This window comes from Ixodes scapularis, unplaced genomic scaffold, assembly GCF_016920785.2.
Source record: "Ixodes scapularis isolate PalLabHiFi unplaced genomic scaffold, ASM1692078v2 PGA_scaffold12__126_contigs__length_90152505, whole genome shotgun sequence".
In the NCBI taxonomy this organism is placed as follows: Eukaryota; Metazoa; Arthropoda; class Arachnida; order Ixodida; family Ixodidae; genus Ixodes; species Ixodes scapularis.
The window spans coordinates 82,513,327-82,533,118 of NW_024609838.1; the positions used below are offsets into that span (position 1 = coordinate 82,513,327).

General features: G+C 44.2%; 1 protein-coding gene across 1 annotated transcript in view; it reads right to left on the minus strand.

Annotated features, from left to right (window-relative positions):
* LOC8052000 (battenin) overlaps nt 1-19,792 on the minus strand; it is a 69,501-nt gene that overhangs the window by 22,802 nt on the left and 26,907 nt on the right. Inside the window, exons 4-9 of the mRNA XM_029980015.4 lie at nt 17,340-17,396; nt 12,473-12,546; nt 9,003-9,088; nt 5,194-5,266; nt 4,894-4,925; nt 3,851-3,959 (exon numbers count right to left, since the gene is read on the minus strand). Coding sequence (XP_029835875.2) covers nt 3,851-3,959; nt 4,894-4,925; nt 5,194-5,266; nt 9,003-9,088; nt 12,473-12,546; nt 17,340-17,396 — 431 coding nt within the window. The remainder of the gene's footprint in view (nt 1-3,850; nt 3,960-4,893; nt 4,926-5,193; nt 5,267-9,002; nt 9,089-12,472; nt 12,547-17,339; nt 17,397-19,792) is intronic.

Genomic DNA, 19,792 nt, shown 5'->3' on the forward strand with positions numbered 1-19,792 from the left:
CGCAAATAGTTTTAACAAAAAGCAAAAAAAAAAAGAAAAGCAGTCTGTACGATAATGATATTCTTCCACATTATTGGAGTGATCCAACTTCAATGACGCATGATGCGGTGGTGAGATGCAGAGACCTCTCTCGATACTCGTATGCCAATGATACGTACTAGTGTTGTACAAATATTCAAGTTTTTGAGGTGAACTGGGATATTCATACTTTTCTAAATGTTGAATGTTGATGATTCTAAATGCTCAGCCTTGTTGAGTGCGCTTCTTACTGAGCACTGGTGCACTGCGGGGAAGCAATACCCCAGGAGCTTGCAGGTTCCACGGGTATTAGGGAGTTTTAGAATAACGTACGCAATGCTAGCGCTAAATTTAGCGCTCGCGTTAGCGCACGCTAAGCGAGAAAACTTTAGAATGACTTCTACGCCACAATGCGAAAGCTCAAGCATCTCGCGCTTGCAACGCCACCGAGGTACGGTCACAATTTTTATTTCACACACGAAATGCTGTAACTTGAGAAAAAACAAGTTTTTGATCCAGAGTAACATTTTAGATTTGTTTAAACGTTAGAACGCGACAGGAGCATTCGACTGGTTGTGTCCGCTTGCATCGCCTCGGTAAGGGAGGCCTCGTGTAGTGACCTTTGCACATATTGTACCTTCGCCAATAAATGTTCGCTCGTTGCGAGCATCAAGTTGCCGGTAATCGTTGTCAAACCGAGTGCAATGTCGTCTCGTATTCAAAACGCAGTCGCGAAGATGCTGCCGACGTCGCGCTGACAACATTGCCAAAGCGGCCGCGGATATGGTCCTGTGGTCCTGGGAGCTGCCATTTTTAACTATGCTCGTCTTGGCTTTAGCCAACTTTTCATCACAAGGCCTCCTTAGAGGAGTGCAAAGATTTTGCGTATGCGCACAATTTCCGAAAAATAGCATACGCTAAAATATTGCACGCAAAGCGCAAAACGTGGCAAGCGTTCGGCAGATGAGCAGTGGTGACGACGCTATTCTTTGCGTACACAAAGCTTTAGCGTGCACTATTCTAAAACTCCCTATTGCTTCCCCGCAGTGCACCCGTGCTCAGTGAGAAGTGCACTCAACGTAAGTAACCCGCCACGATTATGCCAGAATGCTAGGCAGCGATGTCTTGTCTTTTTTTTATTTTGTCGAATTTGGAATAGAAGAGAGAACATTGGCATATACCAAGCAGATTTATAAATTTCCTCGATTAGGATAACTATGACAAATCTGTCGATTAGCTGACACAGTTCATATAGTAGTTGTATTATTATAACCGAGCTTATAAGTGGACAATTGAAAAGTTCAGAACAACCTTCACGAGTTCAGCTGAAGTTTCGTTCAAGCATGGTGCATGTCAAGCCTTTTCCATCCGCGACAATATTAGCCATGTTCATTCTTCAACTCTTCATGTAACCCTCTCCCCGCTATAATACCCCGAGGGATACAGCAGGATCGAGTGTAAATGAATAAATATATAATAAAACAATAATTCCACAAAACATTCTCCGATCTCGCTCAAAAAAATGAACTTTCAAAATGCTGAACTCTAAGGGCTGGTTCGTGCACATGCGACTGCTTACAACTGATTGCATTAGGACCTGTCGCGATACTTCACGACGAGGATACAGTGGCCCACCGGTGCCACTGTAAGGTGGCCTTGCAACTGCATTCCTCTAGAGTAAAGGTTTTGCAGTATCTGCGAGATAAAATGTATGCACTAGTATCTGCAAGAAGTGGTCGTTCATAACATTGTGAAAAGGTTTTCCAGCCAACAGTGAAAAATTATGCACGAAAAAAAACTTTCCACCTTTCCACTCTGGTGAAGAAGGAAGACCAGCAAAGCTGTTATCTTTACGCCGTCTAGGACGATGCCTAGAAGACGATGTCTAGAACGACCTCAAGGACGACTTCTTCGACGACCTCAAGGATGACGCCCAGAGGATGACGTCTAGGATGACCTCAAGGATGACTTCGAGGACGACCTCAAGGATGACTTTGAGGACGACCTCAAGGACGACTTCTAGAACGACCTCGAGGACAACGTCTAGGATGACTTCAAGGACGACCTCCAGGACGGCCTCGAGGATGACATCTAGAACAACCTCAAGAATGACTTCTAGGACGAGCTCGAGGAGAACCTCTTGGATGAACTGAAGAACAACCTCAAGGACGACGTCTAGGACAACCTCAAGGACGACGTCTATGACGACCTCAAGGACAATTTCTAGGACTACCTCGAGGACGACTTCTAAAACGACGCCCAGAGAAATTCAGCTTTTCCACTCTGGTGAAAACCAGAGTGGAAAGGCTGGAAAGGTTGCTGACGTCGCTCATAAGCCACGTTTACACAAACGACTTCAGTGCATCGACTCCAATCGTCCTTCGAAGGAAGACGACACAGCAACGTTTACATGAATCTGCACCAAGCCCTACGCGAAGGTGGCGCCACGCCGTGTCAAAGCTCAAAGGTAAAGCTGCGTTTCCGGCACCGGCCGCACCACGTGACCATATTTTCCGGTGCATCGCACGTGAAGGCCTTTCGACACTTTCGGCAAGCGTAAAGATCGTGCTCGCTGTCTTCGATGCTGTGGAAGGAGCTACGAGACGGAGGAAACATCAAACCCAAATGTTTTGGGCTCCGGGTCGGTCCACTGGGCCACTCTGGATCAGAGGCGACATGCGTGCGCACAGCCCGGCGAGCGAGATTGTTTCCAACTGCTCTGAGGATGACACCACTGCGCCGCGCTTCGCCTCGCCAAACCTTGCCAACCGCAACCAAACTCCGAGGCCGAAAGGCTCCGGCGCAGCCAGGAACGGCACCGAGGTAGGAGCTGCTCATTCTGCACTACCATGCAATTCTCGGAGCTCTCGGCGTTGTTCGTGCTTGCACCGAAGCCTCTAGGCACTCCCTCGAACGCGCAAGTCGTATTTCGCAAGGCTTGGACGGGGGCCGCCCTATGATGGCAATAAAAGCTTGCGTTTCTTCTCAGGAGAAAACTGCGGTTGACCACACGGAACCGCTCCCCGCCGTTGCCGACAAGATTGGCCGCCGCCATGTTCTCAGCTGTTCACTCCCTCCTGCAGTGAGCGCCCTCCCATAATCCTCCCCGTTCCAAAATACGATGCGACCTCCGTTCACATGGGTTGAATGAATGCATATTCGCTGTTCCGATCGACCTTTGTTGAGCGACTTGAATGCGATGCGCTTCCCTAGCGCGTTATGCCGTTTACATGACCGCATTGAATGCGACAACTGGATTCGATGCGACTACTACGTCGCATTCATCTAAACGCAGCTATAGATGGCGGTAGCTGTCCAGAATTTTGTGGCAACATTCGTTTGCCCGCGGACACAATACTGAGAAAACTAGCCCTTAACAGCTCGGCTGTAACATGAGAAATATATGGAAATTGCACATGTTTCATGGCTATCCGGTAAATGGCGTGAGTGTGTTTTCTCATTGCGAGAGGTTACAGGAGGATGTAATGTACCTGGTGACCGAGCCTTAATACTTATAAGGAACTCTGCGACCGCTCGATGGCTTCAACTTTAGTACTGCAAACATTCCAGTTTCCCATACAATCCTTTACAGATCAGGTGAGTCCGATGACTGTGCAAGATGTGCTTCAAAGGAATTCAAAAGCTATATACAGCAACAAGGCATGAAGTTGGGCTAGTTGGTTCATAATGCAAACTTGGAAACAGCGCAAAAAAGACAAAGGACAAGAACGAGAAGCGAACGAACAGAACGCTGTGACAAAGGACAAGAACGAGAAGTGAATGAACAGAACGCTGCTTTACCTATATACAGGTAAAGGGGAAGTCGATATACCTGATCGCCATCAGGACTGGCACAAAGAGCATGACCAGCAACGTTTTCTCTGGTGACAGCACAGAGGCCATCGCCGCATAGGAAAGAGCACCTAGAACACCCGCACCACCTGTACAGAAAGCACAAAATCAGAAGACACCATGCCTTTGTCACTTCCAACGTCATATTTCAAAACCGAAGTCAGCAAATGAGAAAGCAATGTTAGAGGCAGACTGCAACAACATTTTACGGCCGGTTATGATCTGTTTGCAGCAGTGTATCGAAGAGAACACTCTGCTATTATGATTGTATCGTAGCTGTAATTTTAAACTTAATATTTATTGCGAGCAATTTTTTTTTACAGAGATTACGAAGGTTTTACAGAAAGTTCAATGGTTTTTCTATGTTTATTTATAATGAGTCATTTGTCATAACTGGGATTGCTATGTCTGGGACTATTATAAGCAGGACTGATATAGTAGATGGGATTGTCATAATTGGGACAGTTCGTTATATGCGGGAAAATTATAAGTAGAACATCCACGACCAGGACTGTCATAAGTGGGATTGCCATAATTGGGACTGATACATGTGGAACTATTATAAGACCTTCTATAAGTGGGATTTTCATAATTGGGACTGTTATATATGAGATTATTATAATTAAGATGTTATAAATGGGACGACTATCAAAGGGAGACTGCTATAAATGAGCCAGGCCATAAGCAAGAGTTCTGCATAAGAACCCTCCCCTTTCCAATATGGATGATTACATTCTTGTAAAAAATTGTCTTGCCATTGCAAAGGCAAAATTGACCAAAAGGGGATGCTCATACGCCCGGCGCGGCAAATGGTGAATGATATAGAGCTGCCTGTCACTGCCATACCGAAATCGCACTGTCATGCTGCGGTTAGGAAACCTGTCACTGCTGTACCAAAATAGCACTGTTGATTGATTGATTATTAGGTGTTTAATATGGCACAAAAAGCAACATGGGCCATGCTGCGCCAACAAAATAGGACTGTCATGCTGCGATTAGGAAGCCTGAATGCCGCATACACACCTGTTCCAGAAGACCAGGTCGATATCACATCTCTGTAGAGCAAGAAAAACAAAACAAAGGAAGGAATAAAATTCCACAGTGCGACAAAACAACATCATTAACTTTTTGTGAAAATTGGCGAGCACCATTTGGTACAATTCTACGATCAGAGCCAGAAATTATTTTCTCTTGCGAAACAACTTCCCGATTTCATCGGCGATTCACAATCGTAGGATTCTCTCATAAAAATGGGGTTTTGCGTTTGTTTTAAAATTCAGGCAGCGGCAGAGTCTTCTTTGTTTGGGAGTTAGTAGTACTCACTTGTCAAAGTGTGCGGAATATGCGAGGAATGTGATTTCTCCCAGCCCACTCCCAATAGCGGCACAGACCACCCCTAGAATGAGACCAAACAGTCAATGTCAAAAGTTGCGAGAACGAAAGGACAAGTGCCACAGACCCTTTAGAAAGCATTCTTAGGAGGTTGATCACAGTGCAATTTACCCAGAACTATAAAGTCACTTTTCAAAGAAATCGGAGTTACAAATGAAATGAAATCAAAGCAAACCTTTATTTTGTTTAGACAGGAGGAAGAAAAAGAAAGTCACCATAGGGACTCGCCGTCTCTGCCCGACCAGAAAAATACATTCCAGGAAATACAATATGCACTAATATTGTAAGCTTGGAAATCACGCTAAAAACACTAAAAAGTAAACATAGAATAGACCTTAAAGCGATCTAAATGTTATGGCATGGAAGATTCTGAAAAAACCTAAAAATGACCAAAAGAATAGGAAAAAAATGAAAACATGTAAGAGTTTGCATAATCCATAAACAATGATGACATTTGATAAGGAAAAGAATGTGATTTAGACTAAAGCCATAGTTAAGAAATGAAGCTACGAGCGATTTATTGAAAATCAATTCCGGTGTTATGTTATGTCCTGTTAGATCATTTAGTAAGACTGGGAGGTTATATGTAATGAATTGACTATCATGAAATGATCTATGAAACCGGATGTTCCACCTTTCTGTCTATCTCGTGTTGTACTGTGGAGAGTTTATTCTCTGTTTTAGTAAATCCAGTACATTTATGTTATTAGTTTTAATTGCAGATTTTTTTAGAGGTCGCTGCTGAAACTTTCTTCTAGGCTTTGGCAAGCTTCTCTTTTCCCTGCACCAGCGTATCATCTTCACATGTTCGATGAGATGCACCCTCAAGACTGTGGTCCACACTGAGTTTATAATCCGGAAGAAAAACTTTCTGGTTGAATAAAAAAGTACTTTCTTAAACTGTGCGCACCTGGTGCATAGTCTGCGTGCAAACAAATTCTCCTACACAACACACCTTGAAAAATGCCCACTTTCTTACCTCAGAAAGAAGCTTGTACTAACACATAAATCAACATTAATATATACCTTGTTATTCGTAAAATCCTGCACACCTTATCACGGTGAATGATCTAAAAAAAAAAAAAAAATCCCTGTGTAGTCTGCACTATGTAAAACTTTAACTTTAAACATGTATAGTCCATGGACTACGACCCAGAAAATATGGTATAAAGTTCAAACCAGAAGAAATATAACGTACAAGAGCAAGAAAAAGGTGGTGACAATCAACAACCGCAAAGTGGACGACTTAAAGCCGAAAGTGATTGCCAAAACAGCCCGACAAATGATCTTTTTTATCAGTTTCATGTTAAGTGAGTGCGTTTCATTAGAAAGAGAGACAGAACCTCGAAGTGATCACAGCACCGAAAGAGCATACACCGTTTTTGTTTTACCAAAAAGATTGCCTGCTTTTTGCTTTCGATGAAGCAGAGCCTAAAAAGGTTGCGAAGGGGCCGCTACTGCCACCTGCTGGCTGCTGTGCCAATCAAACCTGTGCCATTAGCAGACAGTCGTTGAAGGTAAACGGAACGCATTCTCATTTTCTTACTTTTAACTAAAGTGTATCGTATTGCGCTATACAAGCTCTCGAGGGCCACGAATGACAAGTCAGGGGATGACACAACAAGCGAGGACGAGGTCGAAGTGCACGCCGTGAGTGTAGTAACAGCCTTTGTCAGCGCTACCACAATGAAGAGCATTGCCGAGGGAACCGCTAAGGACCTGTATTTACGTACCGTAATACGAAGCGTCAGCAACGGCACGAGAGTAGAAGGAGAACTAAAGCCTTTTGAGGGCGAGCATTCAGTGGTGAAGGGTGTTCTGCTGAAAGGCACAAAAGTTGTCGTACCCGAGGCCATGCGACCCGAGATGTTGAAGAGAATTCATCAAGGTCACATGGGCCTAAATAAGTGCAAAGCGAGAGCATGTACATTCGTATTTTGGCCAGGTATTAACGCAGATGTTACATTTCTGATAAAACAGTGTGGGATATGCAGACGCTACGCATACAGTCAGCCAAGAGAAACCCTTATCTTGAGCCCGACACCGGAATTTCCGTGGTACAGAGTTGGTGTTGATCTGTTTCAGTATGGAGGAAAATCATACTTATCCGTATATGATCCTCTTTCCAACTTTCCAGAAGTGGAGGAACTAAACGACACGTCGTCAAGCACAGTCATTGAGAAGATGGCGGCCATATTTGCAAGATACGGCATCCCAGTCGAAGTATGCAGTGACAATGGACCCCAGTTCTCAAGTCGAGAGTTCACCTTATTTGCTCGCAAGTATGACTTCAGACACATAACGTCAAGCCTGGAGTTCCCTCGGTCAAACGGTTGATCAGAGAAAGGCGTGCAGGTTGTGAAGCGGATCCTCAAGAAGACAAAAGAAAGCCGAGAAGATTTTTGGCTGGGTTTGCTGAGTTATAGATCAACCCCACTAGAAGACGGACGTTCGCCAGGGGAGCTGCTGCAAGGACGAAGGTTGAGGTCAAGTCTTCCGGACTTCGGTGACCAGCCAGGTTTGAAGGTGCAGAAGCACGTCCAGACCGAGTATTCCAGAGGTACACTTCCGCAATTGGAAGAGGGCCAGGTCGTCAGAGTCAGAAAGAGATGGTGGTCTAAGAAGGCAAAAGTCATCGCCAAGACACGCCCGAGGTCGTACCAAGTTTTAACCGAGGACAGCAGGGTTATTCGGAGGAACAGGCAACATCTGCTACCGACAAGCAAACTTTCAGACCGAACACACTGCAAGATGACACCCCGGACGAGGAAACTCATACAGACTTACCGTCGGTGGCATCACCGGGCCATGCTTTAGTGCCTTTAAGCAAGCGTTCGCAATCTCCTCCATGAAGATCCCAGCAGCAAACAAGGCCTCCTATGCGACTACACTATGACTGTAACTTTAATCAAGTGCCTTAATGTGTTCTCTTTTTTTTTAATTTTTTTTTTTAACTATTGTGATTGCAAAACATTTTTATAAAAAAAAGAAAAAAGAAAAACAGGGGGGGGATGTATCGTATTGTGCTATACAAGATAGCCACGTGACGAAGCGATGAAGTGCTCACGCTACCAACGCGAGCACCGGGGACATCGTTCGGAGCTTTTGGGCTGAATGGACACACGCTGGACACTGTGGGACATAACATCGAACTGGTAATGATGTCGCAATAATAAACATAGATACACTCAAGTAAGTTTATTTTTTTAATTATTTTATGCACAAAGCATCACCTATACAGTAAATCATAGTCCAATACGTTGTGGTAAATTATAGTGCAATGCGAATGGCCAAAGTACCTTCGGACCCACACTATGTTTCTCATCTCACCTACAGAGAAAAAATAAAAATAAAAACTGGGGATCACTTGTTCAAACTGATGTTGAACTCTACACATTTTTCCTAACACAACATGAAATGTAATACAAAGTAGTCAGCTTCAAACTGGTTCCTGCTATGTAACTACTAAAAAAGGTTAGCTAAGGTTCAGCTTTGACCCCACAAAAGGTTCATGAATTTGTATTTAGACGTTACAAGAAGCAAATTCTATTAGTTTAGTGGTATGCTACAACTAGCACTGATATGTATAACTAGTGTGCTACAACTGGTACTGGCATGTTACATCTGGTACTGGTATGCTACGACTGGTGCCGGCATGCTGCAGCAGGGAATGGCATGTTACATCTGGTAATGCTATGCTATCCCTACAACTGTTATGCTACAACAAACAGAGCACTCACCCATAAAAGACATCCATGTGGCTACAGTGAAGGAAGTCATCAGAAAGCTGGAACAGGAAAGCAGCACCACCGCTCCAACTTGAATGCTGAAATTTGTGACACGGACAAAGACACGTAAGAAATCTCCCGTGCAAGATATAACTCTAATATCGGTGTTGGAAATCAATGTAAGCGAGTCAGATTTGCAGGTTTTATGTGCCAAACCAACAAAGGGCATCTAGCACGTCCCAGCGGAAAACGGGATTAATTAATTGGATCGCCTGGGCTTCTTTTGACGGGCTACCAAAATCTCGGTTTCTCCGCCATAAGCCTCCGTCATACTGCGGGCACCTTGGCCGGGACTCGAACCCGGGGATCCCTAGGCTGGGGATTTGTAAGCCGGCACTTTGCCGCGGAAACACCGAGGCGGCTAATGTAAGCGAGGGTTTCACATTTCCAGTCTTTCGACCAACAGAAAATAAGCCCCACTCCTGGGATTAAAATCTGGAAATTAACGAATGGACCATCGGTACTCATTTGAAAATTTGGGACTGCTTGTGAAGTGCACTATTGGCACTTTTTAATTAAATAAGTAAGTAGTCATATTCATTAGATGCAGAATGCAACGTACAGAATAGTAAAAGATATTTTAATGTTTGGCAGCTTTCTGTCTCATTTCGGGGAAAAGCTGAAATGTCGGTTTTATGAAACCACAACGTCGAGGACAAAGTCTACCTGATAAGAGTTAAGAATGCGCAAGAAGCTCCTCCCACATCCTTATTAGAGCCAGCCAGTCTTCCTCCACGATGTGCAAATAGCCCGCTACTGAGAGGTACATTGCGCTGACATTGCATAGCTCGGCAGTTCTTAAACTGTGGTCCACGGGCCCCCAGGGGTCCTTGAGAGTGTTCAAGGGGGTCCCTGCCAAGTAAAAGAACTGCTAAAAAAAAAAGCCCTCCTATGCACAAGACCTGCGATGAAGAATGCATTGGGGTTCCCCAAGCGGCCTCGGACCAAAAGTTTGAAAACCGCTGGAATAGTTCATCATGGCTGCTGCCTTTCGCTGATTGGCCAGTGGAGCGATTCGATGCTGTGGCTGGTACGTGGTCGTGGTGGCGATTTTTGCTGCATTCTTACCTCATATCCCACTATAGTTAACAGTTTGTAGGTTTAGGGCCATAAAAAAGAAACAATAAATCTAACCAATCCTACAATCCCAAAATCGAATACGCCTCTTTCAAAGGCGTATTCGCCGAGAAGAAAATGTGGAAAAATCATTGGTAGACATTTTGTTCAAGAGAACCACAGTATAAGACATATTCTTCGAAAATGAACTCGGGGCGGGTTGGTAAAGATGATTTGAAATGAAAATACAGCGAGTGTGGAAGCGAGCTGGTGAAAGTTAATCATGATGTTTAAAAACCAAGACTGTGGAGAGGAAAGAAATAAGCAACTTTGAAACCAAAAAAAAAAAGTGCAGGAGAAGACGTTTTAATTAAGACGTCTCTTACTGCACCTTTTCCTTTGACTTCAAAGTTTTTTAGATGTCTTATCCTGTACCTTTCTTTTTCTTGGAGTTCAAAGTTTCCTATTCCTTCCCTCATCACATCTCGAGTTTTAAACATCATGACAATTTGAGAAACAAGAAAGATTGAAACATGTAGAGACAAAGAGAGACAGCACAGTTCTTTCAACTAGGAACAGACATTTGATGATGCCACCCTCAGTGCATCCAGCCCTTCCCTTCCCTCAAAATCCCTCAGAAAAAGAAGAAAACCCTCGGGAAAAAGAAGAAGCCTGGGAGAATGAAGAGTCTGTTAAGGAAGAAGAGAGAAAAATAAGGAAAACGTAAAAGAAGTGTTAAGGAAAGAAAATAAAAAAAAAAAAAAAAAACACAAAAAAAAAAAGTTTAGTTTTTACACACTGGTGAAGAAGGAAGACCTGCAGCGAAGCTGTACTATGGTGGGAATGAAGTAATGGCCGGCCGCAAGTTGGCAAGCCAGTGGAAAGGCTGCAAAGGCTGCCGCCATCTATGAGCGACGGCCGCAACCAGACAACCGGCAAGCCAGTTGTCTAGTTGCCGTTGTTGTTAATAGATGGTGGTAGCTGTCCGGAGTATTGTGTCGAGATTTGTTTGCCCACAGACATGATACTGGGGAAACTAGCCCTTAACAGCTCCACTGTAAAAAAAGAAAAGAAAAGGGAGCTGACTACTTTGACTCCTGCCTCAGAAATTCAACTTCAGTCTTGGATAAGCTAAAGGAAGGCGATGCAAAGTACAAATCATCACTGGCCATCCGATAGGACTCAATTATTGCCAGGGAAAGTCGGGGAAGGTAAGGGCAGACTCGTTGAGGGTGGCATCATTAAACGTTGGTTGCTAGTTCTGTCTTTCTTTTTTTCTTCTTATTTGTTCCCAGATTGACCGGTAGGTTGGCGGAGACTAAAGGCTTGACGCCTGACAAGGCCTCTGCCACCTTTGCAGTTCTAGCAACTTGGCACTTTACAACAAAACAAATAAAGAAATCTTACACTTCGGAAAGAATTTTACATAGATATGTACGTTAAATATGAAATAAGAACTAACAGTGGTTTCAACAATAGTTACTAATACAGTCAAATGAAAAAGAAAATATAAGTATATAGTCTTTTCTAATACATAAACAAATAAATACCAAGCATAAACATGACTCGTGCCAAAATGAAAATCAAAAAACCAATGTCAAAAACCAATGTCACCACCCACCAGAAGTGCCTTCGGTTTCTTTTTAAATTAGACGAAAGAGCAATTGAAGCCGATTAGACCTTCAATATTGTTAAGGATGTCCACCACTCGTAATTCTTTTGTTTGCTTACCATAATTTGTATGTATTTTGGGATACAGTCTAATTTTGTGCCTATAAAGAATAGTTATTTATATCATCTGGAGGAATCTCAAAGAGTGTTTCACTGTGTACTATTTGCAGTAGCTTAAAGTAATAAATTTGATTAACCTTTAGTACGCCATATTTACTGAAAAGTGGCCCCGTCGAAATATTTTGAGGCCTGCCAATGTCATTTTCAAATGTTCGTAGTATTCCTCTTTGTAGTTGAAAGAACTGTACTGTCTGTCTTTGTCCCTACATGTTTTACCACATTTTTTTAAATTACATATTGCGGTCACCAGGATCTAATGATAATAATATAAAGTTAAAAAACACTACACATGAGCAGACACATGCAGTGAAAGGATTACTTTCATTAAACTGCATCCACCTTTCAGAATATATATCCGAGATCAGACTTGATGTTTATACTTCTCTCAACTCATTTCTTTGAAGATAAAATGTCGAATCTCTTGCACTGCCCCTGTTACGATTGCACTGACCATCCCCAGCATGACCTGTGCGGTAAATGTACCGAATGTAAACACACCGGTCGAATGTGTGTTTCAGGCGCCAACCCCATACATATTCACGATGAAACGTGGATGTGTGCGTCCAAAGTCTCACCTCGTGTTGATGTTGAAGAACGGGGCGCACAGCTTCACCAGAAGGGCCGGAAGAATGTCCGCCAGAAGGATTGCCTTCGCAATAAAGCCGAACGAGACGATAATTAGACGCACGTTGGTTGAACACTTTCCCAGACAGTGTGCCAGAGAGACGCCCAACTAGTCTCGAGTCTGGCCATCCTAGGGGCCTAATTTGGGCTTAATAGGGTTTTGCCCCGAGACGCTAGTTAGGACCAAAGTACTTTTAAATGCGTGAGCATTTATGGCCCCAGTGCCCGAGGTTGTCCTTTGGCTTGCACTGGTAAACCGAATTTGTGAGGCCGTTGCACAATTCCCGCCGTGCTCTTTCGCTCCATTCGTTCGCTCGTTACGTTCACTTTCCCTCTTATGCAAGAGGGAAGGAGCCTTCTCGCACGTTTCCAATGACACGTTGCCAGTTGGACATCTTCTCTCGTTTTTTTTTTTCTCTCTAGATCCTAGAGAGGAAAAAAAAACAAGAAAGGAGGTGCTTCCTCTCCGGCGCCAGGGAGCAAGAACGGCCAAGGCTACAGCTTCGCAACCCTGGCACCGCTGTTGTTGCGCACACCTTTTACAATGGCACTGGGGCGTAGGCACGCAGTTTCGCTTCCCCAGTATGAACAACGTACGAGACAACAAAAACTCAGGCGCAGCGACGACGCTGCCTGTGTGAAACCACCGAAACCCGGGAGAACAGACCAGCTCTTTGAACACAACACGTGCGGACAGTTGCCAGGTTAGAATTCCTATCCTTAGAGGAGTCAAAACACCCCCACTATATGCTAACGCATTTCATAGAGAATCGGCATAACGATAGTGGCGATTTCGGCATCATTCTTTTTCTTTGGCTTTTCTATGGTTTGCCACATAATTGCCAAAGTGCCAAGCATGAGCCAAAAATGGCACATATCTACCAAACAACCAGCAGTGAAGACTAATTATTGCTCTCGTTCGGCAGCTTAGGCCCAAAGTTGCTAGGGGAAAACCGAACAACTAAAAGTAAGGCCTTATTCAGGCATTTCCTCGAAGAACGAGGCCCAAAGGAGCCATGTGACAACTAAACAACCGGGCAGTGAAGCCTAACTCTGCCACTTCTTTGGCAATTTACGTTCCACATACACAGACCCTGGCCAAGCAATGTCAAGTTCAGTTATACCTTGGTCCTTTCATGCTTTTCAGTGTCCTAAATTACCAAACAAAAACCAAGTTTTGGCTAAAAAAACCTGTGCTACTGAGTCAGCAGCACCAACTAGCAGTAAAAAAACTAGCTAATTAGGACACAGATTTCTTTATTTTAGAAGCGAGAAAGTGCAGGCGAGCTGGTTCAGAAACAACATACTTGCGATGCTTTGTCAGTTTTTTTTTTTTCAATATTCCACGTTTCAGGGTTCCCATTTATTTATCTACCAAGACTTGTCAGGTTCGATTATTGATTGAAGTTATTCGCCGTGTTAAGATTCAACATCGCGTCACCGAAGGCAGGCTCCGAGAGCTGCGAGTGGTTTGAGGACAAATGGAAGACAATAAAAAGCCTGGTTGAAGAGAGGTGTTGGAGGCTTTTTGGTGGGCGGGTCGAAAAGTATTGGTGGTGCGCTTGCAGGTCAGAATAAAATGCCTAAATTGCCCGGACAACGATTATTGCAGATATGTAATAACGATTCTGCCTTACGTCTGACAAATATGGCTTGCTTGTAGCAAGCCCACGATGCAACTCACAAATTGTGCCCCTCACTGTTGTCATGGGGTCGCAGTCTGCTGATTTTGTGAATATTTTTTTAGCTGGTTTAATTCTTGGTCCCAAATGTAGCAGTTTCACTTTTTGTATGTTACCGGTACAAATTATAGCAAAAAAAAAAGGCAGAGTTTAAAGGATTGCTCTACTCTTTGGGGATTCCTGTGGTCTCCCTTCCACAATGGCCGTGATTGTGGCCCCGGGTCGAAACGCTCAGCCTTTTTCACCGTGAGCTTCCACCTGTTCGTGAAGCGGAGGGTCTCCTGTCTTGGAGGGCCCTCCTCTCACTCTCTCCCGGGGGGGGACCTTCTTCCATTCCCCCGCTCTAGAGCGGTTGCGACCAGAAGGTGAGGAGGTTTCGCCTCGTCTTTTATTGTGACAATCGTGAAAGGGATAGCACATGCAATTGGCGACTTCTAAGTTTCCCAGATCGTAGATTTCCGGAACCCCGTACCTGGCAGGTAAGGAGCCTTGTCTCACGTTGCCGGCGCGGGGAATTTTGGATGTGGACATTGTAGTTCTTTTAGAAGTGTGTTTTAATAAATGATCTTAGTCTCTGTCCTTACTCTCGTACGTGTGTCTTCTCTTCCGCTATATCATTGGCACTGACAGAGGTATTTATCGAACATACCTGCGGTAACATAGCCCTAAAGATAGTAGTCTAGATTGCAACGGAGATACATGGGAACCACACTACTAGACTTGACGTCTCCTTTAAAATTGCCACCTTTGTTGAGATAACCCTTTGGTTACTCTATCGATATCTTTGTTGGAAGCTACAAACCCCGTAACTCCAAGCACAAGCATCTGGCGTACCAGATAGACTCGAAGGTCTTGCGATCGCATCCATATCTGGTCTCAGGAAAGGATCGTAGTACCGGGCTGCATTGGAAACCATAAACTGTTTTGGCTACGGTTTGCTGTGTTATTTGTGTCATCATTTCAGGAAGTTGGGAAATGAGTTTTGTTGTTCTTGAAGTTGACATCATCACTGTCACAAAAACTCACCATTTTATTGTTCCTCAACGCTCATGTTGATCAACGACTCGTTATGCCGTAAAAAGAGACAGTAATCGGAGCATCGGACGTCATAGTGTACCCGAGCAAATGCTTCGGGCTTTCCCGACTTTCCAGATGAGCGCACAGAATCGAAGTATTGATTTGAGAGAACTGCCCAGAATATATCCTTTCCTGGCTAAAACTTCCGAAGGTTGTCTGCTAAACCTAGCAAGAATGAAAGGCCTGAGACAGATGCAAAGACATGGTGGCCTGCCCTAGGGTCGGCTTGCACAGAAAGGGGAAATTATCCTTCCTCTTCGGTGCTCACCTTTCACTATTCAGATTTTTCTCCTTTCCCCACTTGCCTTTATGGCCAGCCCTTTCAACCCACACGTTAACGCTTCAACATTCACAATATTTTCTCGGAAAGAGAGAAAACACGCCACTCTAAGATGAAAGCGCCCACAACCAGCACCAACAAATACCAGCTGACCGATTATTTTCCCTGTCGACTGAAAGGAGATTGTAGGGGAGACAATTGTCACTCCTATGGCCATGTGCCTCCCATTCTTGGCTCTTTTGGGAGACAATTCAGTTATTGTGTTGCCTGGCTTGTCTAGAGGCAAGCTGTCTGTGCATTGTGCACTTTTGTTCCTAGCCTCAGGTGTTCAAGATAATGGAAGTTCGCCAGCTCACCTGCGTTTTCTTTGTTATTTCTACTTTCGTGCTTGTGGATGCTACTAAGGGGTATTCCTGCCTCGCCCGCTATGTTCCGTTCGTCTGCTTCTCGCAACAAAAGTTTTGTAAAAAATAAAAAAAATACAAGACAAAAACATACACATAAAGAAAAGACCATTCACACCGCTGGTCTTGTCTTCGTCATTTGGTTGAGGAATATGTTATAGCTGAGACATTTCACTCGCAGGAAATCTGTGAGTAAGCGTACTTGGCGCCACGATTCTGACCTGAGGATTTTCGAGACTCGCTGGGCATGTCCCTGAGAGGGTTCAAATATCCCAAAGCATTGCTGTACCTCATCCACGAGGATCTTCTTTTTGATACACCTTGATAACAGTCTTGCTCGGCAGGTGATGGTGGCGATTAAGAGGATAAGCGTCTGTGGCCTTAAGTGAACTATGAACCAACTAGCTCAGCTCAAGCCTGTTACAAGACAAATGTCCGGTATGAAGGGGCCTTAAAACTGATTCTGCTTATGTAATGCTCATTTCTTTTCAGGTGGCAGGTAAAATTCTAGGGGCGATGCTTGCACCCCCCCCCCCCCCCCACCCCTTCCCTTGGTGCCGTCCCTGCATGCCTGTACTGCAGTTAGCTTGAAAAGGATTGGCGTGGGCCATTCTAGCAAATCTCCCCAATTTGTCGACCAAAAGGTTTTGTTGCCCTAAGCACCTGCCTATTGGTAAGTCTACGCATGGGTAATAATAATAATAATTATAATAATGTTGCAGGGAGGGATGGGGACCATAGTAATATCAAGCTTCCACTGACTCTCGCGGCATAATATTGGGCTAGCTGTTTTCGAAACTTTGTGAATCCTTCCTTTTTTTTTTTTCGTTTTTATGGCCATCTTTGTTTAGCAAATAAAACAACCATATTTACTCTCACTCTCATAGATTTGTACAGACTTCCTCAACTTGCATAATGTTTTCCTTAAATTCCTAAACAATTTCAGGTTTGTTCCTACAAGTAGACAGCCCAAGTTTGCTTTTATTTTATATTTTATTTAAAATACTCCAGGAATTCTTACGCCCCGGCGGTTCACATAAAAAAAAATGTAATTACAAAAATATGTGTTCATTGCCATCTTACGCAGAAGCACACAATGATGGCACACAGGAATATAAAAGATAAATGCCCGAGGTTGCTCATAGGCAAGTGTCGCTTACAGAATATGCGTGCATGTTTTTACATATTTTCTGTTTCACTTTCTGATGGAGAGAGTACAGCTCATAATCTGTGCTTAATGCAGCAACCCTTTCCACGGAAAATTTCTTCAGAGTAGCATGGGGTTCCATTGGTTTCCACACTCTGACTGGCATTCTGGAATTTTACAAACCAGTCTATGGCTAGAGGATTAGGAAGATTCTCAAGATGTGCTTACGCCCGTGGATGTTGGGTTGCATCTTGTGGTGTTGGCTGGGTGGGCCTCCGAAGTCACCTGGCAAATTAAGAGGAAATTATAATGTGACATATAATAACCCTTATTTTCATATGTTCAAAAACCATCACACGGGTCTTTCCTAGAGAGCACACAATACAGAAAACACAAGCAAAAACAAAAGTGGCAATAAAGAAAAAGTAAGGCAGGAACAAGCTATTATACTAGATATTTGCCAAGAAAAAGCTTCATCCCTTTTTGCTACACAAACACAGATGCATAAGCCTAATTGCTAGGTGAATCCCATTAGATGAAGACTACATACATGACATCGGCAAGACCAAAGATATGGGGTTAACGTCAAACAGAGTAATAAAATATGATTCTCAACAAAAAGTGATTATCTTATAAAAGCTGTAACGCTGCCCAAAGGCCATTTGGTATTGACCCACCAGTGACAAGCCTGTGCAAAACAATTCACTCTTCAATCAAACAAAGGTTTTATTACACCAGGGGTCGGCAACCTTTTGCAGCCGCGGACCAGGTCATCACATCAAGTCGTGAAGTAGGGAGGAGATTGCAGACAACGAAAAGGCAAAGAGGAAGTGAAGATGTTCTCTGCCCAAATATGGGGATGCTGGACAATGCCAATGCGGAGAGCAAGTCGTCTCCTTCTTGCGCAGTAGTTCTGGTGATGTCAGAACAACACTGAGTTCTAACTGACTGATTGAAAGGATAGTAGGTAGACCTCAGTGCTAGATGCCTCAAGGTCTACCCACTATTTTTTCAATCAGCCAATAAGAGTTCGGCGTTCTGACATCATCGCAATTAACCTCCGTGCAAGAAGCAGACGAACTTGCACTCCACATTGGAGGTGCTTTTTGTTCCTGTCTAACCCCATTTGAAATCAAAACTGCTGCGTGGTCTTTGAGTCTGTGTGAGGAAGGGGAAGAGGAGGGTCCTCTTCTGGTGTCGTGCCGGCTCGCAGGCTGTGGGTTCCCAACTCCTGCTTTACACTATCTGTGCACAGATTTTATAATTCATTACACCGAATGGAGTGGATGACACCATAATACATTGTAATAAATTTCAAAGATGAACAAGTATTGCACTAAATTGCCTTCAGAGTACCCAGCTTCTTTGAACACACCAACCATAAAAATACCTCTCCATAATAAATTAAGTTAAAAAAAAAACATCTTGGCTACATCAGCACTTTAAATTCCTGGACCTGTACTTCTTGAAGAAAGACCACATGGAAACCTATGCAGCCAACGTTGCACTAAGATTTAACCAAAGCCACAGTACTTATGCTCACTACCGGGTTGAGAACCTACTAGAAGCATCGCTTCCAGCATGCACTCGTTGCCTTCTGCCAGGCTTTGGCCGCGTGTGCGACGAAGCATTTTCAAAGGCAGAAAGCTCGTGCCCAAAGCGGAGCGTCCACCAAGTTCCGTTACAAACCACAGATGCCTCTGGCCTGGAGACTTTTCGTCACATTAATACGGTGCCCGGAAAACGTCTTCGACCGGTGTGTTTAGGGACCTATCCCACCCAGACATCACAAGTGGTCCCGAAGTTGTAACAAACGACATCACAAAAGCCGGAGTGTCATGATGTCGAGTATCGCAATCCTCAGGGTCGGTAGTACAGGTTCCGGCAAAAAGTAAAAGCGTATGAGAGTGTCGCCGTCGCTGCGACAACCCAACTACCGACTGCCTAAGTTTCCGTGGATTGTCGAGCTGGGGCCCTAAGCTGGACGTTTTGTGAGAATGTTGGCAAGAATTCTGACCGCTAAGATTGGCCAGCGCTGCACTTGACCTTGGTGCTGGCTAATCACAACCGTCAGAAATCTCGCCGACTTTCTAGATGAGTGTCCAGCTTAGAGCCCCTGGAGAGATACCTGCAGCAGAACAGGTGTTCACCATATCCACCACTGCTGCAGCGACACCACCAGGACCGCCCTCCCCTCACTTTAGCAGGGTCGATGTTGGAGAGGAGGCAAGAAGACAACGAGAGGACCTCATCCTGCTTTTTTGAACCTGTGACAGGGTATGGGAAAACTACACCACGTGCACTAGCACTTCCAGTGCACTTTAGACACTCCACAAAAATTGGTTTCTCAATGCATCGTGCCGTGACTTACTACATACCTGTGGCTAGAAGGTGGAAGCTTTGGGTGAAAAAGTCAACGAATAAACTTACCTCGTTCAAACGAGAAAAAAGAAGAACCTGTTTAGGGCAATCTACGGCGGCATTTGCAGACGGCACGTGCAGTTTGCGAAGTGCTGCCAACACATGTCCAAAGAGCCGAGGAGGCTCCGACGCCGAGCTCATCGTAGAGTTTTGACTACGCTTCCTTCAGCGCGGCGCGTGTCCTTGTAGTGTATAATTTTCAAAGCACAATAATTTTTTTATTGAACTAAATACAAAAGAGAAACATATTTAGATCTCTC